Source organism: Temnothorax nylanderi, unplaced genomic scaffold, assembly GCF_030848795.1.
Source record: "Temnothorax nylanderi isolate EJ_2023f unplaced genomic scaffold, tnyl_v1.0 TNYL_tig0026_pilon, whole genome shotgun sequence".
In the NCBI taxonomy this organism is placed as follows: Eukaryota; Metazoa; Arthropoda; class Insecta; order Hymenoptera; family Formicidae; genus Temnothorax; species Temnothorax nylanderi.
Genome location: NW_027249088.1, coordinates 172,931 through 199,980, shown reverse-complemented (window position 1 = coordinate 199,980; position 27,050 = coordinate 172,931). Strand labels below are relative to the sequence as shown.

The window sequence follows — 27,050 nt, the reverse complement described above, 5'->3', positions numbered from 1 at the left end:
ATGCGGAAGAACGGTGGAATGAGGAAAGATGAACCAAGAATTGTGCAAAATTGCGACAGTAAAAAGTAAAAAATAAAAGTATACAAGTAAAAAATATAAAAAAAAAGAAAACTTCTGTAAATGAGCTTCTTAATGTAAACTATTTTTATAAATATCGCGGTTATGTGTTAAAAATTCTATAGATAGAATTACATTTTAGACTGTTAATGATTAAAATTAAATTAACATTACTAACGTATGACAATATTAATAAGCTGTTTAAGTCAGATCTTTAATATAAAGATAAATATAAAGACATTTTTCTCAAATAAAAAAATTTTAATTACGTTATAAATTTTATTCTAATTATATTGGAATTTTATTAATGATATAATATTAACATAATTTTACACTAGTTTCAAAATTTTTACAGCTGACGCAAATCGAAGCTTACCCTTCGATTCTTGAGAATTGCCTGCAGAGATCGGCGTCGTTCGTCGTGCGTCTCGAAGTCGCACTGTAAACGATATTCTTCGATCGTTTTCCTCCTTATTTTTGGCCGCCGATCTCTTAACTCTTCCTCCGCAATAACATGTTTGTTGTAGAAGTAAGTGGCCCCCCGTCGCGATCAATCGGCCACGGCCAAGTTCCACTAAGAAGACAACGGCGGCAACACGTTCCCCGTGGCGCCTCAAGGACGAGGATTAGAATAGTACGGATAAACGATTTTGTATTTAGGCACTCGCGCGCGGATGACGAAACGCGCTCTCAATTCGCTATGAAGGAGTTGCTTAACGTGCCGGATGATCGATGATTAATTGCACTCCTACTCCTTTGCACATCTACTCCTTTACCACTGTCCACTTATCCACTGATTAATGGATGCTTACAATCAATTTTTTATGCATTCGTTGAGTATAATTGATGAACATTAAATGCCGATAAATTAATTTTCTTCAATATTAAGTGCGTCGAGCGATTAATTCATATATATTAATATTTATTATATGCACAGCCACGTTCGATTGATTCTGGTCAATAGGTATCGGGTCAGTTTGCTATTTAATCGACTGTGGTTAAATTTATTACGTGCTGGTTAATTAACTCGAATTTGCATGGATTCTAATTAGTTAGATGTATCGGTATTGATTATATATTTCTGAGATAGGTACTGCATTTAAAATCAAACATCATCAGCCGTTAGTATCAAGATCTTTCAAGAAGTTTCATTCTCCTGATATATATTTTTATTAACAATTATGTTTTTATTAGTTCGAGAGATTCTTCAATTCATTCCACTTGAAACTCAACGCAAGGAAACACGTTTCAAAAAATATATTCGACTCAATATGCCAACAAATCTTCTTTTTTTTTTAATGTATATAGTATCAAAAAATGTTCGCTCTGATTTTCAGAAATTTTGTTACTACAAAAGGCAACACAGTTTCAAAAAGCTACGTTACTCCGCTCGAGACGCGAGAAATTATTTCTCGATTAAATTTTAAGTATTTAAAAGATCTTTAAGACGATTCTCTCCAAGAACACTATATCGATATATTCTTGAATGTTAAAAAAATAACATTATTTTTTGAACACAATATTGGTACTGAACACAACACTACACTTAGCCTCGCCAACACAAGAACCTCGCAACACAGTTCTAACACTCTTCGAAGTGTATGATGATTGTTTCACTTATAAATAAAACTATTTTAATATTGCTTGATTGACATCGTTCGAATTATTTAGCTTAATAGATAAAAAATATATTAATACTGTTTAATACAGCTGTTATTCGAAAAATATCTTCAACGCTGTCCAAACGTTACACTTGTTTGATTAGTTTGGCTTATTCTGGCACTGCTCGGCATATTAGGTTTCGTAACTAGAAAAGTATTCCTTTCATCGCTGCACTAGACGGCACGTTTGCTGGTCCCCGCTTTAATATCCACCGGCGCGAGTTTGTAAATCGCGGCGGAACGCCCACTCGCGTCGACGATTCGTTGGCGTGTGGTGCCGACGAGCCTGATGATGCCTGCTGCTGCTGCTGCTGCTGCTACTCCTCAGGCATTGATAGACAGTCTACAACCGTGAATTCCGCGCTAGCGACGACCAGCCAGCCAGCCAGCTAGCGAGCGAGCGGTCCGGAAGCGGTCGGTGATAGTTTCGAGGGGGGAAGCTACCCTACTACACACGCGTGCGGGGTCCCGCGTACCCTCGTGCCGTAGATTCATACCCCCGTGCCACGGGCGCCGGTTTTCGCGCTCTGCCCCCTTCGTTCGATCCGCTCTTCCCTCCGCTTCCGACGCCACGCCGCGCCGGTTCTCTTTCTTCTTCATCGACGTTGATCCCGGCAGCTGAAGCCGGCAGCTGAGGATTTTCGGGTTTTCGTGAGGATCGCGCGGAATAAGGTGTCACGCAGGATTAGTAACAAATAGAAAAATCAAGAAATAAGTCTCTGCACAACGTGTGATATTTAATTGCTGTAAATCTTTGTTGATTGTTATTTGAAGATCCTTTGTTCTGTATCAATATACTTGAAGTTTGAAGGAAAGTCGGTAATGTTTAATAACAACCTGATTAAGATACAAGTTCGTCCTTGAGTTCCTACATTTGAAGAATGAAAAATTGTAGTACATATAAAGACATTTTTAAATAATAAGTTAATTTGTTTAAAATTAAAATAATTGAAACTGATTTAAAATTGATCTAAAGCACTGAAAGTTAAATCTAATTTATTATAATTTAATTCAGGAAGTTTCTAACTTGATTACTTAAAGTCCCCGAAACGTTTGTTATCTTTTATAAATCTGTTACGTTGTCAGCGGCAATTTCATGGGGGAATTTCTTTCAGACTCCTAAATATCCACAATCATCGAAAGAAATGGTCCATTTGTTGGGGGGCTTAGTCACTCTTTCTTTTCTATTGATTAATGTCTCTCTCTCAGTCCCGCAAGCCGAGCTTTATTGTTCGATTCAGAGATTTGGCCGTCGTGATCGATCCATTGTGATCGGCACGCGCATACTAGTATACGCGCATCTGCATCTTCGCGCGACGGAAACCATCGAGCTCCGTCTCGTTTCGGATGTACACCGGTTGTCATCGATCCCCATTGTCCCTGAATCGAGAAGGTGCTCTGGAGTACCTTGAGATCGTTTTCCTCAGCGAGGAACAGAATCGAGAATCGTGACGCGAGATATTGCATCTGCCGCTATAGCGAACACGTGCCACGGTCGTTTGTCATCCTTTTCAAGAGGGAAAAAGAAACCTACAAGTCTAATCGATGGATCGTCAATTTAAAATTAATAATATGTATATCCATGTATCGAATACGCGAAACTTAATTCGTAAGGATCGTAAAGATATAAAAAATGTCTAATGTTAAATAAATTAAAAACTCGTTTACATAGGCAATTTTATTCTAAGTTTAACAAAAATACAATAAATAAAATAAGGTATTACTAAATATGAGCGTACAAAGTAATTATATATTTATGTATTAAATCTTAATTTACAGATATACATATTAATATATAGTGTTATAAAATTTAATTTTGAAATAATTTCTTTCAAAATCTTTCGAACAAAAAAGCTTATTTCAAACCATATTTCTCAAGGAAAATTCGTTTCAGAATTAAATATAGAATTTTATTTATAATTTTATCTCCTGATCCCAGCGGTGGCGATCATGGCGCAGAAAGATGTGCGCTGCTCTAATGAGCCCAAGATCCGAGTTCAAATCCGACCAAAAATCGTCGGTTTTTATTCGATCGCCCCGTTAAACTTCCGGCCAGACTTCAGGAGGCCATGGCTCGATCTTGAGTTGTAGTGCCACTGAAGAAGAAAAAAATTCGATGAATTAAAAAAAAAGGTAACTTCTTTCATGATGACGTATTATAAATAGGAACCGGAATTCTGAGTAATTTACTTAAGTAACTTAACAATTGATGAAAGGTTATGGCACGTAAATTCGTAAACTGAAAAGAAGAGTCATGTACTATTTTTCTACAAAAAAGCCAATCGACGCTGACGTCATGAGTCGATGTTTAGAGCAAAAAGTGTGTTTTTTAATACGAAAAATACATTTGAAGAAATTACATTGTTACATTATTTTTATTTTCAAATACTTTAATATATATATATATATAATTATAAATAGAATGATATAATTATAAAATTATAAATATAATTCTATTTTGTAAAATCTGAATTATGAATCGTTTGAAATGGCTTTTGTGGTGGCGGCAAAGTATAATAAATTTTTATGGCAAATTATATGACTATATTTTTTGTAGCTATTTCAAATAGAGGCCAAACCGCGAAATAACGTGCGAATCGATCCACCCTCGGAGAAACCCTTGCACGTGTTGTCGAAAATTAGATCGACATGTGCAACCGGTTACGGCTCGTTTAATCCAGAAACTCAATGGAAGCTTAGTCAAATTGCATTTCTAATTCCCTTGTTTCATTTCTCACTGCACGCTTCAGGAATCGCGCTGACACTTCCATCCGTTTCGCCCCTAAAGGATTTTATCGATCAAACGCGATCATGTTCTATTCTTTGCACAAATTAATAATAATGATCCTTGCAAGAGAGTACAGGAGAGAGAGTCAGAATTCAAAAATTATCTACAAAATTCTAAAACTATCGTGTGAACGTTGAAATGCTAAAATTATAAATTTAATTTAATTTACAATTTTATGTGATTTTAATTTAGTCTACAATTTTATTTGTCTCTAATTTAATCTTAATTTTAGTCAAATTACATAGCAGTTTGCAGTCTCAATTTGTAATTAAGCAAACTTTTTTTTTAAATCTTTACACATATGAATCGTGTGAATTTGCGACAATCTATGACCCTCGCGCGATCCTTAACAGGATTAAGCATTACGTGCATATTCGTTTTATAAGGGGACTGTCCCTCTTGTGATCGATCAGCTGAGAATTTACGTATCGTGTTTACGTAAACTGTGAAGAGAGAACTTCATTTGTATATATAAACTTCTATTTTTGGCACTTCCGTGATCCAACTCATGCGCATTCTGTTTTTATCATTTCCAATGAGAAATCGATTTCTATTATTAATAAATATTTTTATCTTTCAAACAATATATTTTGAAGTCGAGAAGTATATTGCTGATAAATAATATGAATATATTATTTTAATATAAGATATATATCAGACACACGCAGACTTAGAGCCATTAATTATTATATAATATATCTGTATATATCTTTAAATATATTAAAATCTTTAAATATTTAGAATATTAATTTAGAAAGACCAAAATCAATGGTCGTATTGTCATGAAGATGATAGCCCGACGAGACGATTGGAATTCTTAATTGTTATTAATTTTCTGGCGAAGTAAATGTCTCTTATTCGGTTTGAATATATCTTTAGTTGAATATTATATAATATCATATCCATTATTAAATAATGAAATAATTATAAGACATATATATAGCTATCCCATGCAGACTTAGAGCCATTAATTATAATATATCTTTATTTGAATAATATTACATATCCATTGTTAAGCAACAAATTTTCCTCAAAAATATGAAAAAATATGGTTGACATAGTTTTTTATGCAATCATTTTATTCGTTAACATTTCCACACATTTCAGCTTTATTTCTTTCTTCTTCCTTGTAATTTTTATCATCTTGAATGACATCTGATAAAAGCGCAAATCAAAAATAAATGTTCTATTTTATCTTACTTTTGCAAGACATTACCACTTGTTGAAGAAGTCGATTGGGTAATTCGGGCGGAATGACTCTTGATACAATTTTAGTGCGATCGATGTGGTTGCTGGTCGATGTTTTATGGCGTGCAAAATATAGCAGAGCGCCGCGGCGCCGGAGTGTTTCAGCTCTTTCGTGCATTTCTTCTTTCTTACGTCAAACCCTACGTCTAAATCCCACGCTGGCCGAATGACGCAAACGAAAACAAGCTTAATAGCTCTTGTCTGTGTGGCAAAGCAAACGCTTGGCATTCACGAAACTTACGAAGCGAAGTAAAAAATTTTAATGTAAAGCAGAACTGTTTTATTTGCTTTTTTTTTTAGAAAATGAGAAACTGGCACCAAAGATTTATAGCTAATAAACCAATAAACTTGTTTGAAAATATCTGTCGCAAAAATGATAGATATTTCGAAAAAGAAACAACTTTAATTATAAAAGTAAATTAATTACGATCAAAGTAGCTATTTAAAAATTAAAATAATTTAGGAAATAGATATGTATATACAGTAATACTTAAAATTATATCATTTACAAACAGTGCCGGGAGAATAATTTGTTGGTGGCTTCTATAACGTTTACAAATTATTTGAGATATTGTCATTTTTGTTATAATTATTACCTTTTTATATTATTTGCATAGATATTAATATTTAAATTTAAAAAAAGTAGGAAGAAAAATATTTGAGAGAAATAGAGAAATAGAAATAGAGCAAGTGATTGATCTTTGTGATGAATATTTTACTCAGTTTATTATAAATAACAAAAACGGAAGTAATATTATTCCGAATTCTATTTGCAAAGATTATTTTAGACGATTTATAATTCAGATCAGAATTTAGGACAGAATTCTATTTATAATTTTACATTTTGATATACCTACACGTCATTGTATATTTTATTCAATTTATTATCTATAAATAATAAAAATAAGAGCAATATTATTTCGAATTATATATGTAAAGATCACTTAGACGATTTATAATGTGTGTCAAAATTTAGGGCAGAATTCTATTTATAATTTTATACGCAGAATTATTTACAATTTCATGTTTTAATATACGTATGTATGCACATATTTTAATATATACACATATTTCACATATGTATTATACTCTGATTTCTTAAATGTTTTTCACATTACACGCTATGTACATATGTATATGTATAATTATAATAAGAATTGCATTTTGAATCCTGTTTGGAAGGAGCAAAATATTCGACATACATACATACATAGATCTTGAATATTTACGTCAGACGACACGTTGTTTGGCACGTGGCGAATTTATATATATTTTACGATATACGGTGAGTCATCCGCGCGCGCTCTGACCTTATCATTCGTGTGGCGAATCTCAAGCAGGTAGATAACAGCGCGAGTCGCTCCGCATATAATTATATATATCATCGTGTCATTACATTTCGAGGCGAGAATCGTGACAGACATTAGAATTCGCCGAACATTGAGATTTCTTAGGGCCAGTTTCACCAACGTCGATTAACTGTAACCTTCGATTAAACTCACTCTTCATCTCTTTCTAACTGTCCCCCTTAGAAAGAGACGAAGAGTGAGTTTAATCGAAGGTTACAGTTAATCGGAGATGGTGAAACCGGCCCTTATACGATTATCTTTCGCGATTTTCGACCACCAAGCGAGCGATCGATCTGCGCAGATCAACGACTCGCAAGTGTGCGCAAATCGAAATGACGGCCATCTATTGAAATATCTATCTATCTCACCTTATTCATCACAAAGTAGGCAGTGAAGCGATAAATTATCCCATCGATTTATTCGTCTACGAGCGACGACCATTTCCTTGATCTATCTTTGAATAACGCCCGTCGCGATGCGCTTGGAATTTTTCGGCGGATTTGAACGCGCTCGTTTACCAGTCTCGGGAATAAAAGCACGGAATAGTATCGCGAATCAAGCAGCGAACAGCCGCGATGCATTGAGCCGATGTGTTTGTACGCATCGTTTATTAATACGGCGCGTTTTATGAGATATGCGTGTTCAAAATGCATTTGCACGTCCGATATCGAACCATACATATTTTTAATCGGTTTGTGCACTGAGAGAAAAATCCAGGTCTAAATGATCAGACAATTCGTTCGAAAATTAACAAACGGACAATCCGACACTTTCAATCGGAATAATTAAAAAGCCGATCAATTATCAATGATATCCGGCTATCATTGATTGAACATTATTCTAATCTTGATCGGCTTTTCATAATTCCGATTAAAAGTATCGGATTATCCATTTGTTAATTTTTAAACGAATTGTCCGATTATTTATTTCTCTGAGTGTGGTATTAATCGGGTCTTAATATCGTTTTTCATGACTTCAGAGTCATGTTATATATCACGCGACATCGAAATAAAGCTGCTTTCAAATTTGTCGGTTGGTACGGCACGCGGATCGAAGCTTGAGCAGAGCGCCATCATGACGCATTTATTATAGTTGGTAAATACAGTCGTAAAAGCTGTGCAAATTGATATTTATGATTACGTAGCGTAAACTCGATGTTTACGTGTTGACTATTCATCGAGACACGTATTACACGAGATTTATTCGGTCGGATGTACATCGCGCGAGCAGTCGGTCAGGAAGCTGTGTCAAGCGTGATTTCCGGTATTTCGATTCGCGAATATTTATCCCCGATTTTGCTTCATACATTTATTCATTCTTGTATAGCGCGAGATCGTATAGTCGTCATAAAATGCAAGGTAGCTATTTCCCTTCCAAAAAAGTGCACGAGAAGACGATAGGTATATAGCATCCGATGCGAGGTATTTCGCGCGTTTCATGATTTTTGCGGTGCAAGACAATAAGCGCGCGTTAAATTCAATTAACATCGGGATTTTGCCGTGCAAAATGACGCGCGAATAACTATATTTTCGCGAGTGCATGTTACGTGCAAGTGCCGTAAATGAAAAAAGGATAAGAGGAGTAATTTCGAGAAGGCATCGAACGAGCAACCGTGGGATAGAATTCAGGATTTTCAGTTTATTTATATTATTAATATTTTAAAATTAAGCATATAGTATTAAAATAACTAATAAAAATTAATAGAAATTATTTAGTTTTATTGATGTTTTTAATTAATAAATATGAGTGAAAATTAATTTGTATAATTTATTCACTCTTGACTCTATTATGTCTTACCACCTTTGTGTTTAAATACCGAATATTCAATGATTATTGTAATGCTATCTGCATGCTGTAAATAATAATGTCTAAATTAAAAGGAAACTTTTTTAAGAGGAATGGGTTATAGAGCGAAAGAGAGACGAGTCTGTTTCCCGTGGTGAACGTTTTATTCAATTATAGTAATAATAATCGTCATCATCGTAGTAATAATAATCACCATAATGATAAGAACAATAATGATAATGGTAGCGCGCGCTCGCACGTGCCATGCCGTGCCGTGGAGCTACGTCTCCGCAATCACCTTCTTACGTGGCTCTACGTGGGTCATGTACGTGTGAGTCGATTTTACCTTATATTCCCTCCTTTTCGCAATAACGTTGTTTCCTCGGGGCGATGTAATAAACTGACTTGAGTTTACTCAATTAACGTAATCTAGCGCGCTGATTTCGATTTTTTGTTTTGATCCATGCGCCTTGTGGATTGTCCGTGTGCCTGTATGTGGGTGTTGGGTGTACTGTGTGTGTGTGTGTGTGTGTGTGTGTGTGTGTGTGTGTGTGTGTGTGTGTGTACGTGTGTCAGAGATATACAAGTTTCGATTGCAAAAGAGATGATCTACGAGACGCGCATGAACGAGCTCTTGCGTATGTACAAATAGTAAATTACAATTATAATTACACTGTTTTGAGTGTCGTTTTTTAACGGTGGACGCGCCATTATCACGTCACGTTGCGTTGTACAGGTAGTAGTATTTATGAAGTTACAGCGTGTATCTTTCGATGTGTAAACTTTCGATTTATTTCCATTGTTTTATTCACCGATAAATTCTCAATTGTTCTGTCTTTTCGTCAATTATTATCCAAGTAAAAATTATTTATCTAATTACAATTTCGAGAAAATGTACCATTTAAATTTCCATCATACGATCAATTCAAAATTACAGATATATATTTCATCAATTGCCTCTCTTTTGTATATTATTAATTGCAAAAGACCCAGACGGTGCAACGGATATGCGTCTGTCCAATAATAAAATTCAATGAAAGGAAATAAGCTCGCGTGACGTGATAATAGCGCATTCCTATTTTTAGTTTTTCTTCCCCACTTACTTTTCTCCCTCTTACTCTCTTCCAATTGATAAGTAAATAGGAGTTACGCGAGACTTTGCGTTAGTTGTTGCTCTTTGTTGTTACTTAATTAAATTTCGATTTTTCACTAAATTCGAGCGACGCAACGTCATCGTGCCACGTGAGATACCTTGGAGATTTTTATATTCTTTGTACGAAGGGATATGAGATTACGCGTTAAAACCGGGATCAGGATTTGTTCCAGTCGAAAAAAGATTATTCCATAAAAGAGACGGGAATTAATAAGATTATAAAATGTGTTATATAATTGGATCTTCTCTTTTCTCTTGGAACTAGCTCTCACGATTTTTTAAATCTAAATATAATTGTACTTTGTCGCTCAAAACGAGATCGTCGAAGAAAAATTGTCGGTTAGGGAAGATTAAGAGCTCACTCGGGACACGATTTGGAACGCAGCTTAATCAGTGCGCGATCGAAATCGTACATTTTCGCGGGTGTTGAAAATATCGTGCGTGTGAAAATAAATGACTAGTGAAGTAAAGAATTATGGCGCTCATTAATTAATCAATATTCAATTCGATGCTAATGTCTTTTCGATCTTTTCCTTCTACGTCACGCTGCTTTAATTATCCGTCGACATCTTAAAAAATCTTCTATTAACTTTATTCTTTCGCGTTTTCGAATAAAAGAAAAGTAGAATAGATCTCTATGATTATTAAGACTGCGCTATTACGATTCTTTTTAAGCGCTACCGAGTGTCTCGCGATTTGTTTCTCTCGGAAGGCGGGAAATAGATTGGGGTTGTGTGTCAGGTGTCTCACGTTTCCGGTTCTTCGTCCCTCTCGCATAACGTTTCCCTGATAGTTTTCGATTTTTTTTAAAAGCGATAAGGCATTGTTGGATATGTCAGCTGAGATCTTCGAAACGTTTCTGGGATTGCGGTAAACATCGAAAGCTTTACAAAAATATCTCATCTTATTTTTATCTGTTCAAGTCCCCTTGTAATATTTTCCCCCGTCGCTTTTCGAAATCCTTCGAGCTACCCCTTCGTCCTTTCTCGTCTTTCGAGTCTGACGATCCTACGTCGAATCCGACGCGACGAATTTTCTCGTTTCCTTCCGTTCGAGAGGAAACGAGAAGCGCAAACTCGCCTTCCTCGTTTGTCCCGTCAGCTCATCTCGCTCTTAGTTCCTTTCTTAATACTATTCCGATCTTTCTCTCACCGCGACATAGTGATTAAAGCGACTTGCCATGCTCCCGTGCATGCTACAAAAGAATAGCGAAGAAAAGATTCAAATGTGCTCCGGGAAATCTTTCACAGTTTGTTGTTGTCTCCCTCCTTCTTGTCCCTCTTCTTCTCCGACATGACGATGTCGATTAAAGCCGCCGTTGTCGTTGATGGATATGATTAAGCGCAAACTTTTTGGCACATTTGCTGAAATCTCAGGCAATTAAACCCTCGCGATACGATAGTCGTTTAAATAGACTTCTCCTTAACGATATCTACAAGAAAAAGTTTGTTACTTTTCAGTAGCAAGATTAAAAAACTTTTATTTTCAAAATAATGTCAAGCGATTAACTTAATTTAAACTTAAATTTTATTTTAAGCTTTATTATTAGAATTATTTCATGAGATGCGGAATATTAAATAGTTGAAACGATTTGTTTCTACGCCAATCTATCGAAGCAACAATTCAAAAATGTTAAAATGTCAGTCGTTAACATTTGACGAGTTAAAAATAGAATATTTTATACATTTATAAACAACATTCATGTATCATATCGGCGTGGGATTAATCGCTTGGATAATGTGATTAAGTGTCTTTCTTCGCTCGCTTGTGGCTCGATTTGGCATTCATACAACAATTGCTCGTACGCGTATATTCTATCTATAGTTTTAACAGTTTTTCTTTTTTGTTTTAGTCGGCAAAATCGCGGACGATCGAGTCGTTTCTCCTCTCTCGGCAGATGCGTGATTAGCGTATTAAAATACTCGCGGTATGCTTGTCATTACGCACTACTCAATTCCTGCTCTATTTATCGCTTGCTATATAAAGATAACATTTAATAACTTCTATATCTTCATTTATTCGCATCTATTTGTCGGAATCATGGATATACGCAAGAATGGAATGCGACTCATCTAGAGTCTTATTATGCGCAGAATGAATTTCCAGTAAACTTTCCCGACTCGAGGAAAAAAAAACATATTACGGTTTTCTTCGTATTATAATTAAAAATAGTTCGCAATATTGCAAACGAGAATCAGCCTTTGTAGCAGCTAATTTTCTTCGACTTTACAGGTACAGTTAAATTAAATTTGTATAAAAATCTGTGTGAAAATGTGGGAGGTACGTGAGATAAAGTACGACAATTCGAATAAGAAAGAGAAAATGTAAAAATTTATTTAATCAACAAGGCCGCCTTTTTCCTAGAGTCAGAGATTTTGTCGAAGGATCTTCCCGAGATCCTCCCGTTTGCGCAGGATCCTCCGCGATTTTTTCCGTTGCTCGAACGCGAACTCGACTCAGGCCCTTACTATGCGTACGCACTCTCTAAGCTTACAATTTCTCTTCGAAAATACCGCCCTCTTATTATTCTTTTTTTTTTATATATTTCCTTCTTTTTATCTTTAAATTATTCCCCTTTCGGCGAGACGCTTGACGCCCAGTTAGTTAGGTACGATTTGCAATTCCACTACGGTAATTTTTCATACCATAATACTTATATGTACATGTATAAATATGTGTACCATAGTGTGTACGTGAGTAATATACTTCTTTAAGCCTCAACAACGGTTCGCAACGTAACACGTCCCCATCGTCCCGATCTCAGTCAAGATCGTCGTTAATTCTGCCTCGATGACGATCTCATCGACGCACTTCGGCCATATTCGACAGTCAAAAAAATATTATCATTAATCCTACCTCGGGTCACGATACTTTTGTTACGCGCATGAGGGATTTCTCAAAAATTATATCTCTTTCTGTTTGATATTTATTAAATATCAATTCGATTTCTATGTATTCTAGGTCTTAACTTAATTTTTATCACAGACGTTATAGAGAATAAATCAAGAAAAATACTGACAGTTTCTAGATTATATTAGTGCGAAAATCGATTCACTTTTGGCAGATTGGTATCTCTGTAGAGAGACAAAACGAAATGTTACTTTTTACTTGATTTTAAATTTCAGCGTGAAATGTAGTTACGTTAAAGTTAATTGGATTAAATTGGAAAAGTTGCATGCGAGTGTTTGTTTTATGAGTATATCGCGCGCCCGAGGGGTTAAAATCTTCTAACACACAACTGACAACGCAATAAACGAACAACGCGTAACGTCCTAGCGACGTTCTGATCAACGTCTATCAACTACGTCAACGTTAATCTATACAGTATAACATTTAACAGACTATTAAGCGGTATTAGGCGCGATTTCGAGGACCAGCCGAACGACACCTAATTACTCGAATTAACGAGAATCTTGATCAACAGAACTGTACTCGAGAAGTAGAAGGAAGTTGTCTAGAATATCAGTTATTCATAAAAATTCCCAAATTAAATGAGTATAATAACGAAAAAACCAGGACTGCGTTAAAAAAATTCTAGAATATTTGAATGCCCGTTTTTTTTCTAGGAAAAAAATTATTTTACAACACAAATTTCATATCTACTTTATTTTATATGCGAATTTTATATTCATTTAATTTACATTATTTAATTTAATTTGTTCTGCATACCTCCCCGTATTATTTAATTTATTTTTCACTAAAAGTTGCGCGTTTACAATTTTCAGAAGCTCGCCAAGCTTCGCCTGAAAATAATGAGCTTTCGAACTCGCGTCCTTCTACCTTTCGGATACAAATACCATAACTCTCATAATTAATCAACGGCGCGATTAATCTCGGACTCGAGCCGACGCGACTTTACACCGTCGAGATACAGATTTCGCGCGAATATAATATCTGTGTCGAACGCGTGGGTGTAATGTCTGTGAGTGTGTCTGTGAGGTAATCGTTCACGCAACTACACCGTGTGAGCATGTTAAGTTCGCCCTCCCCTCGTTGCACTGCCTCGCGCATTCCGCCGAATTTATGCCCTCCCCCTGTCCCGAATATCGGTCCCTTATCGATTAGTAGCTTTATTAAGTATACGTAAACGGCTTGCGTTAGTTAGTTTGGCACATTGCGCGATCCTGCCGTCCGTTTTCTCTCAAACAACCTTGAGGTAACCACCCATGTTAAAAATAAAATATACGATTCTCTCTCTCTCTCTTTGCGCTTTATCTTCGGGGTCCTCCGAGGGATGATAGCTCTCGCATCTCATTATCAAGCTCCACTTGGTTACGACGATCGCGCAATTAATTGGTAAACAGTTCTGCGTTTCGAGATTGGACGCGGCGTTGCCAGAAGCCATCATCCGAATGTACTGTCCCGGTGCTCTCGAAATATCGGCTATTTGCTTCCTATCGAACTGCGATCTGTTACAAGAGTATGTACAGCGGTATGTAATATATACAGTAAGGTAACTTCCTTGCGGCAAGTCTCGTGCCGATTTCGCGGATTTCGCGCGCGAGGGGAGGAAAGTTTCGAGCGGATTTGCGACCCCAGCTACTTCAGCACGAGAGTCCAGGAACTTTCAAGGATCCCTAGTCCCATGGTAACGTGGCCTTCCGAGGGGCCTAAATCTGGGTCTGGCAACGCCGGCCCGGAATCTCTTCGGCGTCCTCGCTTCGTCTCCATTTGAAGAGTGTAATCTTCGAGGTGTTGTTTCATCAGCGGGTGAAGTGAAGATCCCACCACCAGGGCCAGGTTAATCAATTAGCAGCTGACCGACAGCTCGGCCGTCCGAATCGAGAACTCAAAGGAGATCGTTAGATCCCTTCGAGGCTACTTCTAAAGCTGGATCTTCGGGAAATTTGACGATCCGTTTGCAGTTTAGTCTCGATCGGATTCAACGGCGGGGACGTTCGAGTTGGATTGCCGTTGACCGAGCTTTGGTCAGGTTGGGCTATGGTGGTTCCGGCCCGGAGGTGGGAGATTCCTGCTACGCCTCCAGGAAAATGAGCGCCGTCGGCTTCGGCTCCAGGTTGCTCTTCTTCGCTTCCACCACCAGGAACTCGATCTCGTTTCGGTCGCGGCGCGCGAATGACTCCGCGATCAGTCGCGCGACCTCTTGATGATGAAGTCCTGCAAGTAACGCAGAAATATAATCACTGCTCAGAGAATTGAATTTAGCGTTATTTCTAGGCTTATACGATTATTAATTGCTTAAAGCCAATTTTGTAAAACTTGCATAGTTTTTATTATTGCTTAATAGAATCGAATTTATCATTGTTTAACTTCTTTTATTACAAAATTGAATTTGTTTAATTCTGAAATATCTTGTTGCTGTTGCTCAAAATAAATTATTTTTTGAAATTTTAACTTCGCAGTTCATAGAATCCGGTAAGAATAATAATAAAAACACTGCAATAAGATATTGTGTAAAATATCTTGAGAGATCTATTACATTTGACCTTGCTGGCATTACCTTCAACTTTTTGACCATCGACCTCGAGGATGAGCTGTCCGACTTCGAGGCCGCCAGCTTCGTAAGCTGCTCCGTTGTCCTGCAACGAATTACCGCATGTGTTAGTCACGTTTATAGCGTAATATTGTTTATGCCACCGTAAATGGTGCCGGCGATAAATTCGCCCGACGCATATTAATCGAGCGTTTCGGTGAAGGCAAGCTTCATTTAAGTTAAGTGCCCCCGGCGTCACAGTAATATAAAACATATATTTCGTCATAATTTCATTAAGAAGATTAAAAAAATATTAATTTGGCGCTCATTAGTGCCCCCCATTCTGCGCATAATTATTTATATAAGTTGCCAGATAAGAGAAAGAGATTTGTATATTCAATTTCAAGAAAATATATATTTTTTAAATAAAATATAATATTTCTGGATAATATTACGTCTGAAATTAATGAGCTTGAAATAAACTAAAAAATTAGAACATATTATTAATTTGCACAGACAATTATGCTCGAAATATTATTAGCTCAATACTTTATTTGTTGCTCAATAATTTTTTTTAACTATAACTTTTGTCTAACTTTCTTCTAACTTGTCTTTAGCCTCACTTTAATTTTCTTCTACCCAACAATCTGTGACTTTACTCTAATCTCCGTTTGATACACACTCTCTATTTGTATTCTTTCTCTAAATCAACGTTCTCCAACTTTTCTAGTTTTCCCTCTAATCCAATCTTCTTTCTTAATTCTATTTTAACTTTTAATCCAACATCTCTCGGATTTGCTTCAATTTCCTCTCTAATCCAACATTTGCTAGCCTTGATCTAATTTAACCTCCCGCGTTAGCCAGGTAGTATTTGCTCTTCGGCGAAGTACTCACATGTATGTTGATGATCCGGGGCAGTGGATGCTTGGTGTTGGCGCCGCCCTCGATGGCGATGCCCAGAATCGACTTGGTCTTTTTCACAGTGATTCGCAGATTACCCTGATGATCGGGCACCACCAAGGCGCCGTCCTCCTCCCGTCGCTCCGACATCTCGCTGCGGGTCAGCCGCTGCACGCTGTGATGCCTTCGCGGCGGACCCCCCGCGGGCCCACCCACGGCGGATCCGCTGCTGGAACCACCCTCCTCCAGCAGCTGCGCTTCCTGCATGTCGAAGCTCCGCGAAAGCTTGTGCGCGAGCTCCTGGAATGGGCACAACTTGCATTCGAACGACGGTAGTTGAGCGTCAGGCCCTTTCTCCGGCCATTTCGCCGGATACGCGCCAGCAACCAGAAATCACTCGATTGCGCTCTTATCATATTTGCATCATCACGTTTCAAAGTAAAACTATATGATAAATATATTAAGTAGATATAAAATCTTTAATCATGTGTGTACGTATTACAAAATCTCTAAAAAAGTTCTCGATTTTCTTTCTTTTACACGATAATTTTAAATAAATATGATAAATAACATTATAAAAGTTTATTGTATCTGGATTCCCGAATTGTAGAAGTTATTAAATTATTTTAAGTTCAATATTCAAATAAAAGTAAACTGTGACTATAATAAGTTGCAATAAATTTCCAAGTTTTGTCCGAATTATAAAATTCTAAATTTTTTAATTGTTTCAAATTACAATAATAATATATTATAATATTAGAGAATTATATTAAGTTTATTTAACTATTTTTATAATAAATATTTTAATAATAAAATTTTAATTCTATATGTGAAGGAAAGGGCGCGATGATATGCGCGTCTTTTCACCGTTTAATAAATTAATTTAGTTGCTGTCGCGTATCCGAAATATCATCTCGATGCACACACACACAAACACACACACATATGACGACAGCACATAAGAGCTAAAAAGGCTTGTGCTAGCATATCCGCGTGCACGCTGCGGTGGAAGAGCGTTCTGGTAATCTTCACGCAGCTTCCGATACGAAATCGACAAATGTCACAAGATATCTGCAATCGCAGTAATTTTCGAGCTCTCATAATATTGAGACGCATTTCTACGCGGGACATTAATTCCGACGTAAAATGCGAAAGTACTGATTGGAAGCTGATAGAGAAAAGTATATTTGAAATGGATGCATATATATTAATATATATATATCTTTTTTTTAAATGCATTCTATCTATCCTTTCGATGCTTTCTCATCTCGCATGCCTTATCTAGCGTGCTAAAAATTAAATGGGATTAATAGCGAAGAAATGGAATAATATATAATATCTTAATTACGATAACAAAAGTATCTGTTTTTTGTCATTCTAACTTTAATAGTAAACCTTTAGTGACAAAGAAAGTATTTAGAAGTTATTTCAATGTAGGGAGATATTTCGGTAATGAAGTAACAAAACTCTTCAGCTTTCGCGTTTTCCTTGCATTCGATTCGACTTCGTTGTTCCATTCCGCTTTTCCTTGCGTGCAATATTACATCACCTGTGTGCATGTATGTGAATTATATGTGCTGAGAGAGACGCGAGCATATAATGTACACATACGTGGAAGTACACCTATAGATGTCGATATGTATACAATATATACGTATATGGATCACAAGAATATATATATCAAAAAATTGAGTCAACATGCTTGCTGATGGCAGGCTGGTAGCAATCGAGTGTTGGTGGTGCTCGGAGAGAGAAAGAGAGAAAGAGAGAGTGGTTGTGGTGTGGTGGCGGTGGTGGCGGTGGTGTTGTCGTTATCACAACTAATTGCCGCTATATTTGTTGCCGTCGGCGCCGATTTCGGTGCCGACCGGCTTGCCGTCGTTCGAGTGCGCAGCAAGAAAGCGGCACATCGATAGCAAAGACGTTTCCAATCGTCATAACGACGATATTGGCCAACTAACAAATTGTGCAATTTATTTGTACAGCTAATTCTGACAATACTAACGACGCCGCTAAACACAGTTATCGGGTCTTTCCTATCGCGTCACCGGTTCAAATATTGTTCCGAAAAAAATATACGTAATAATAGAAAATATATATTGTCATCAAAATGTAAAGGATATATAGAAAATATGTAAAATAAACTAAAGGTATATTATTAGATTGATAAAAAAGTATTTAGAGCATACTAGGAAGTAATGGAAAAGACCCCGATTATCTTCTTTGAGCTATTCACTTGTTTAAACTAACATTTGACATTCATGCAGTTGGGGAGATACTCGTTTCGAAAATTACTATGCTATATCGCTCATATAAATTTGTTTATTAACTTCGATGTAACGTTTAGATCCTCAAATTACATACAGAAGGTATACTAGTATAGGTATACTAATCTTCTACTCAATTAAACTTGGATTAGTGCTATAGGAAAATTATTTATTGAACTGTAATTAATTAAATCAATTACACTAAATTACGCATTACGCTAATTTATCACGGTTTTATTGGAAATCAAAATAGATACACTAAATTCTAGTCTAACTAAAATTATTCTAATCGCTTAATCGATCTGCTAAAAGTAATTATTTTTTGGCACTTTTTATCGGTCACTTTTAAATTGTCGAGTTCACGGCCGGAAGGCGCGAAGATCGAGTTAATTAAATCGCGGTTTGTTTTCTGAAGAGAAACGTAAAGCGAGAATAGTGAAAGTGTGTCCTCGCGATGCGTAGCGAGATACGTGGATACACTCACGTGACCACGCATGCACGCACGCACGCACGCATGTCGGGACAATGAGTCTTGCTCTTCCCACGCGACGACCTGTTCGATTTTTCGTTTGAACGAAAGTTTCTCTTTCTGCTTGGCGCATCCACTCACGATTTTCGAGTTTATACAAGAAGACTCATTTCTTTTTTTTTTCGCAAAAATTTATATTTCTTATTTTACGTCAAGTTTGCGCACATAAAAATAAATCTTCAATCAGATAAGATTTCTCACCGGACGGATTTGGATAAAACCAATTTTCTCCCGAATTTTGAGACAATATTTTCTTCTTCTCGAATTTAATCGATTTTTTTCGCGAATATATTTCGTAAAAACCGCATTTATTAACCGCTGGAGGATTTAATATCGTCATTTATCATTAAGCTCAATCATTTAAGTAATTAAAACGGTTAAACTGAAAGATCGTATCTCGTGAGGCTTCTGTTTTGCTAAATTAATTCTGGTTCTTATGTAGTTAGTAAAGTAATGGTGCATGCCAAGACATCTATGTGAATATATTTAGCGGCATATACATCCCCGTGCCCGTATATACGTGTATATATAGAATGTCTCATCCAATCAAGTTTCAATTAGAAATTAACTCTGCGACGAAGTTAAAGACAACTGTTCGTTCAACGAAGATTTCGCAATAAGGGGAGATTATTCCGCATCGCAGTTCATTCTCGCCAGTAATTAATTGTTTCGTAAAATTTTTATTAAAAAGAAACAGGAATTAAAGAAGCAGGATGTAAATCTCTACTTTATAAAAGAAATATTATATTGTTTTTTTATTTTCCTGAAATGCCAATTGGCGCTTACCTTGTTTTACAATTTATTTCTTGTCTAATATTTAATTCTATCATCTGCGTTTGAATTTTTCATTGAAATTCTCACGAGCGAAAAGCTGACTTCAGATTCCTTTAAACCTCCAATTCAACATGAGAAAGATGAGACGCTCTGTGTATATACGTATAATTATAAAATAGTGATCGTGCTAGAATGTAAGGATAAATCGTAAAAAAGTAGCATGTGCAAGACATCTAAGATAAAAAACATGTACAACACCTAACACTATGTCGACTAAACTCGCTAGCTCTAGGAGCACAAGGATACTTGATCGTATGGTTGTGAGACAGAGAGAGAGAGAGAGAGTGAGAAATCTAATTAGGAAGAGAACTCATGCCGAAGGGAGCAGACGTTTCCGGTGGCTCTCGAATCGGGCCGTCGCGTAATTTCCGCCGCGCCGCGTTTACCTTTGCTGTGTTTATCGTTTTTACCGTGCCCTTTATCCTATCGTGAACCATTTTCGCCGTAACATTTCGCATTTCAACATGAAAATTATTCATAAGGGAAATTAAATAAATTATTCCGAAAACCTCTTTCGTTTATCGTACGCGCAACTGGAGCGATTAATTGCCAGTTAATCGTTATTTTATCCGTTAAACTCTTGCTAGTTTATCACGAATTTTTTTTTACGATGCTATTTTTTTGTGTAAACGTGACCCGGATATTTCAAACGCCATCGACGTAACCTCGCCGGAAGTATACGACGTCTCGTTGTTTCAGTATAATACGATTTTTATTACGAGAGACTTTATTGCCGCAGTGCAGTCCTCTTTTCTCAATTATTTTCTCTTTTGCCTTGCCAATTATATTTTGCTATAACTTACAATTTGATTGTAGTACGACTGTTCGTGCGGAAAGAGAAGCTCGTAATTTTGCTGAGAGTTGTAAGTAGCTTGATAATTTTACGCGAAGTAAATTTCGTTCCATTTAAATATATAACAGTAAGTAGGGGAGACCGGGGCACCCTCGTTGGCACCCTTTTCACAATTTCGGCATTTGAGATTTTATACAACTAATTATCATGATTAAACAGTACTAATACGATAAAGAGAACCTTTCTCTACATTTTCATATCAGAAACGCTCCTGTATACTGTATAGTTTCTTTGTAATAAGTGTAATACGAACATGCTGAATTGTAGCCAACTTGCCCCGATAGTAGGGGCAAAAGTCCATGTTAAATTAATGAAAACGTAATAGAAACACAAAACGGGAAACAGATACGTACTTCTTGATAAAGATTGTATCTTTTAAAGTTATTTTGTAATGATCGAATAGCAAAATGCCGTTGCAGAAAAACAATTGTAAACTATTTTATAGATGTAGCTTTCTTCAACATAAAAATATTAATATAAATATATATCTAGCTTCTATCAGCATTGTAGGTAGCAAATCACATGCTCAAACAGGTCTCACGCGCGCGGCAACAACAAGTCAAGCTAAGCGTGTCTTGATATGAGCCAACATACCCCATCCCTACATACGTTTTATTTTAGTCATTTTATTACAATAAATTACTGTTGTTAGTCAAAATAACATGTCGTATAGTAACAGAAACGTTTCTTTTAACTATATAATGATACGTCACTTTGATTTACTTCTCAAGCTGAAGAACATTAATACGATATTTTGAAACGCTCGAAAATTTACTTGCCACCTCTTGAATCAGAGTTTTCTCTTTTTCTGTTGTAATACTTGTTTGATTAAAATAAAACTTTGGGAAAAGTACCTATGTCATATAAGAGATATTTTATGATAACTTTTCCATTGTTTTTTTCGTTATAAATACATAAACGGAACGCTTTGCCAACTTGCCTCTTGTGCCAACGAGCCCCGGTCTCCCCTAACAGTAAAAGTAAGTTTTTTTGAGTTTATTTTTTTAGCATCAGAACTTATGAATTATCGTAAAGTTAAATTTATGAATTAACAGTAAAGGTGAATTTTTAGAAATATTAGAGAAAAAAAATGTATGTCAATTTTTGTATATATAAAAATAAAGTATAGATTAAGACTTGCAAGTAGCAAAATAGATATCGTGGTTAATGCTTAATTTATTAGATGCTGTCTTTTATTTCATAAAATATGATTTTTTTTTTACAAAGAAACAAATTATTTACAAATAATTTATAATGAAAATTATCACCTTCCTTATCCGTTATGATGTCACACGATGTGAATACGTTTAGCAACTGAGATGATGAACTCGATTACGATTTCGCGTTGCATTGTAACTTTTTACGGAGATGCTATCGAGATTTCCGGCGAGATCCGAATGGAGTTCTCCATGTTTTCTCGCTCCGACACGAAAATCGTTGCTCACCTACTCCCTTTCAATGGAGACATAGTCGATTATCAAATATCGCGCATTCACGGCCTAATCTTCCCACAAGGGCGCCCATAAAGGACAGATCGTATAAACTAATTCTCAAAAATTTTTTAAGCACGAAATTGAACACACAGTAAAAAACATTTTGTATTTGTGTTAAAATTTTCCTGTGTAGAAAGTTTTGTGTTAAATTTCTGACACAGTTGTATGTTAATTTAACATATCGTTGTTGTGTTACTTAACTTTTCTATGTTAAATTAATATTAACTATTTTTAAGAGTTAAAATAACACAATTTATATGTAAGTGCATGAATTCTTGGTGATATATTTTATATGTTAAAGTGAACAGATAAATTGTGTTATCTTCCTTTTTATAACAGTTACTATGTGTTAAATTGACATAATTCTTATGTTATTTATCATAGAAAGATCGAAATACTTCTCTCAAATGTTAAAATAACATCTTATCTTAATTACATTTAACATTATAGAGATGTCAATTTAACATAAACTTTGATTTCTGATAGCGTCTAAATGTTAAATTTTTATGTTAATTTTTTACATATTATGTTTGTTATTTTTTTACATATTTGCTTTATGTTAAATTAACACAAAAATTTGAGTGGATAAATTGGGACATGTGAAATGTGTTAAATTTAACACAAAATTTTTTACTGTGCATTAAAATCGAGATTAAAAATTTAAATTGAAGCCAGGAAATTAAATCAAAAGTTAAAAGTAAAAGAAATAAAAATTAAAAATTATAATAACATTAAAATAAAGAGACAGAGCATTAAAACGAGTAAAATCTTAATTTAAAGATTAAGAAATAATTATAGATAACTAAGGCTGCGTTTCGATATTCACTGTCAGTGCTGAAAATAGAAGTCCATATCCAAAAAAGCTAATTCGAATTTCTACCACTTTTTAAGTGTTATATTAAGGTAATTAAGCAATTAGACAATAATACCATATATTCATAAAAAATATATAAATATTGCAATATCTTATTACATATATTACATATATATGTACATATATGAAATGTACATCTATTATAGAATGTATACAAAAGAGAAAGAAGTATCTTCCAAACTCGATTTTCGATCAAGACTTTACAGATGTCTTCCCACGGACGCCCTTGTGACCTCTCACCCTTTCGCGAGTCAGTGCAAGGTGTCGGATGAGAGGGAATAAGATCGAGAGAGGTAAAAATGAAAGAAGAGGAAAGGAAAAGAAAAGATAAGAGATAAAAGAAACCGTGCGTATTCAAGAGAAAGAGTGAAAATAGATTGCGTTTTTTTCGCTGGATGGGAAAACTTACGAGGGGCCTGGCGCCCCAGTACCAGGATTTGACGCGTTGCGTTAGTCCACCGAGCAGGTGGGACCTCCAACCACCGAAACCTCCACCACCTCCTCCACTCTCCGAGCCCCTCTCCTCCTTGCTCTCGAGCTCGTCATCCTCCTCCAAATCGCGATTCCTCTCGCCGGCGCCCCGTCTCCCGTTACCGATCATCTCGGCGTCGCTACCCTCGCAACCCCCGTCGCTCTCCTGCGTCGCGACGTCCGCGTATAACACAACCGGAAATACCTCATGTTAGCGCCCGTCCGCCCCTTATACTGCTAATTTATGCACGCGAATATTGCGGAGGACGTTGTGAATCAATATGATCGGTGATTACGTCGAATTAAGATAAGTGAGTGGGAGTGTGTGTGAGAAAGATTTATAGTACGTGTGTAGTTTAAAGATCGAAATTACCCTCATATAGAAGAAAAAAGTTGTCTTTGTCTCTTAATGTCTACAATGTCACTTATAGATTTTTAGGAGTAATCATGATTAATTAAATCTAATAAAATTACATTCTATCTTTTCATTTCTTTTTTTCTTCCCAAGTAGCAGAGCGACGTTAAAAGATATAGTGACGTCGTCTTTTAACGTCACTATGTCGAGTTTTCTTTGTTTATCAGCACAAAAATGTATTGATCGAAATAGATGGAAGGTTGGTCTGTTTCTCTTTCGCCCGTCGCCCGTACGGTACCTTTGTAACTCTTTAATGAGATTAATTGCATCGTATACTCTTTGCCCGCCGAAATTACGTAGTTGAGTAATGAACTCAATCAAGCTCATCAAGGAAGTACAAAGGAACTACACTCTTGCCTCATATACGTAGTTAGCTTTATTCACTTTACCTTTAGTTGTGCCTGACTGTTGAGTTAATTTCCTGTCTAAAAACCAATCTTTGCTAGTTTTCTCGTTTCCCTTATCTTCCTCGGGCAGCCACAGTAATTCTTCGCAAACGTAATAATTCTTCGCAATTTCTCACAACAATTTCCACAACGTTCTTTAATATCTCTATTATATTTGTGTATTTTATTCTTCTGATTTGTATGCCATATAAGATGATATTTGCAATAAAGCACCTGCTCCTAGTTAACGAGATTTTCTTTGCCGCACTAAATAAAACAAGCTACTCACGTCGGCGCACCGGTCTCTCGATAGAATCACGATCATGCGAGAAATACGATACTTAGAAAGTGCGATACAGCAACCGGACGGTCTCTTTGTAAAGCGATCGCGGGACCTACATGATCGACGCGCTCGCGTTTATGATCGTTTTGTGCGGGGACGCGTAACGGCGCGCAGGTGGGCCCGATTGTTGCCGTCTTAACTGGAGCACGTCCCCCTAGCTACGAAGGATCGCATGAAACCAGTTATATAAATTGTTCGAGGATCGTTTCATACTGTGCCTTACACCCCAGACTGTAATTTTCTCAAAAAGAACCACAGCTCTCTGGCGAAGAGAGATTGGGACAGGAAAGAAAGTAAGAACCTAAAATCTACCTGATTGTACCTCAGCAATTTCAGGTATTGCAATTTAAAAATTTCGTATTGTACAAATCTTATTTTTAATAATTATTTTAGTTTTTGTATTATATAAATAATTTTATGATACAAATATCATTTGTATCGCATAGGTCATTGTCTTTTTCACGAGAAAAAGAATTATATCAATCTTTTCGTATACATAAGAAACATATGAAAAAAGAAAATCTTTGATCAGTGAAAGATTAATAATATATATTTAAAGTTAAGAGAGATGTGATTATACAATCAATTCTAGAGATAAGTCAATTAATAACTGCTTCTTGATCTCACGTCAGATTTAAATTATTGCCTTTTATTTTGACTATTAAAACGGTAGACACGAAACCATCAGCGTGGCGTGCAAAAGTAGTTCAGCATTTTGAGAATTAATATCTTAACCGTCGTTGAACCTTCGCCGACTTCAGCCGGCGACTTCGTTCTAAATTCAAATCACGTATTTTCGTGGTCACCCAGTAACCTTAGAGTCAGCAGCAGGAAATAATAATCATCACCGGTTATTAATGGGACCGCCGCGCCGGCCGCCGTCGCCGGAGAAAGTTTCGGGCGCGACGTTCCGTTATGTACGCGGAACGAGAATCACGTAGAACAAACGCCGTGTCTCGGGTGGGCCCCGAACTGGGGCCCCCGAGAAGGAAGACCGGTGTTTTACGATTTCACGATGTAGGTCAATTGTCGCGGCGATGTTCAATGATACCGCGGTCGATCGGAGTCGCCGAGAGGTTTCGTTCCTGGAAAAGTCGGAGTAGCCGAACAGGAACCGGTCGTCCCTGTTCTTCTTGTCTGGGAATCGCGGAACACGATATTCCTCTGTTAGTCCGTGACATTTATCAAAGAAGCGCAACGTCGCAAGAAGCATTGTCGCTCGCCGTTTAATAGCGTCTTAATTTAGCGCACCGGTAACTAGTAAGAAACGTGTAATATAAGACGCTAATAAGATCGCAGCGTAAAATTGAAGCCGTCATTAAATTAATTTATTTCTTTCGTTTTTAATTTCTGCTGGCCTTGATTTAACGGACAAGATTTAGAATTTTCCGTTATAAATATAAACATTGTAAAGAATTACAAGAAAACGAAGAATAGAATCTTTTAAAATAACATTTCATGCGCTTAATGCAATTATCTTGGAAACGAAAATTTTCGCGGGGGTGGCGATAATCTGTGCTTCCAAGATAATTGCATTAAAAATAAATTAAATCAGTCCTTTTATTACATTTTCTAAATGTCTACTGACCCTGATTTGACAGATGAGACTTGGTATTTGTCGATATAAATAAAATGTAGGATTATAAGAAAATAAAACGTATAAATCTTTTAAAGTAACACTTCATGCGCTTAATGCAATTATCTTGCAAGCGAATATTATCGCAGGTTGACGGATCAGACTTGGGGGATTGATTTTTCGATATAAATAAAACATGTAGATAATTGAGAGAATCATTCATTAAAATAAATATTGTATTAAAATTTCGAATCGCGCATCGGCCGCGCCTGACTCGCCGTCGTTTGTAGATCCGACTGGCGAGCGAACTCATGGATCACGTCGATCTTCATGCGTAGGTGTCACTCACGAACTGGTTTGAAGAGTGGCGCAATACGTGCGGGGGTTCAACGAACTCCTAACGCTCGTATTATATTGTCGCGTTACATATTTTCGTATTAATGCATTGCATTGAATTCTATTCTCGAACGCTACGAACGCGTGCACTCAAATTAATTCCAAAGATCAAGACGCAGAGGATACGCGATCAGAAAATTGTCGTATCCTTGTAAACAGTTAGAATCCTGTATCAACATGTCACACTACATGTGTCTAGCCTTGTACTATTGATAGATTATACTTTCGCGCTGAATTC

At 36.4% G+C, this 27,050-nt stretch overlaps 2 protein-coding genes and 1 long non-coding RNA gene across 5 annotated transcripts in view; 1 reads left to right on the top strand and 2 right to left on the bottom strand.

The window, feature by feature from the left end:
* LOC139769946 (uncharacterized) overlaps positions 1-1,922 on the bottom strand; it is a 39,901-nt gene extending 37,979 nt beyond the window's left edge. The window contains exon 1 of the mRNA XM_071701483.1: positions 434-1,922. The gene's annotated coding sequence lies outside the window, so the exon portion shown is untranslated. The remainder of the gene's footprint in view (positions 1-433) is intronic.
* LOC139769949 (uncharacterized) overlaps positions 1-27,050 on the top strand; it is a 190,732-nt gene that overhangs the window by 33,720 nt on the left and 129,962 nt on the right. The gene's annotated exons all lie outside the window — the stretch shown is intronic.
* Dysc (whirlin protein dyschronic) overlaps positions 9,030-27,050 on the bottom strand; it is an 83,188-nt gene continuing 65,167 nt past the window's right edge. For all 3 annotated transcript variants that reach the window (XM_071701476.1, XM_071701475.1, XM_071701473.1), the window contains 4 exons: positions 23,635-23,862; positions 16,370-16,675; positions 15,503-15,581; positions 9,030-15,159 (listed from right to left, as the gene is read on the bottom strand). In XM_071701476.1, the coding sequence (XP_071557577.1) occupies positions 15,017-15,159; positions 15,503-15,581; positions 16,370-16,675; positions 23,635-23,862 (756 nt within the window). In that variant the 3' untranslated portion in view covers positions 9,030-15,016. The remainder of the gene's footprint in view (positions 15,160-15,502; positions 15,582-16,369; positions 16,676-23,634; positions 23,863-27,050) is intronic.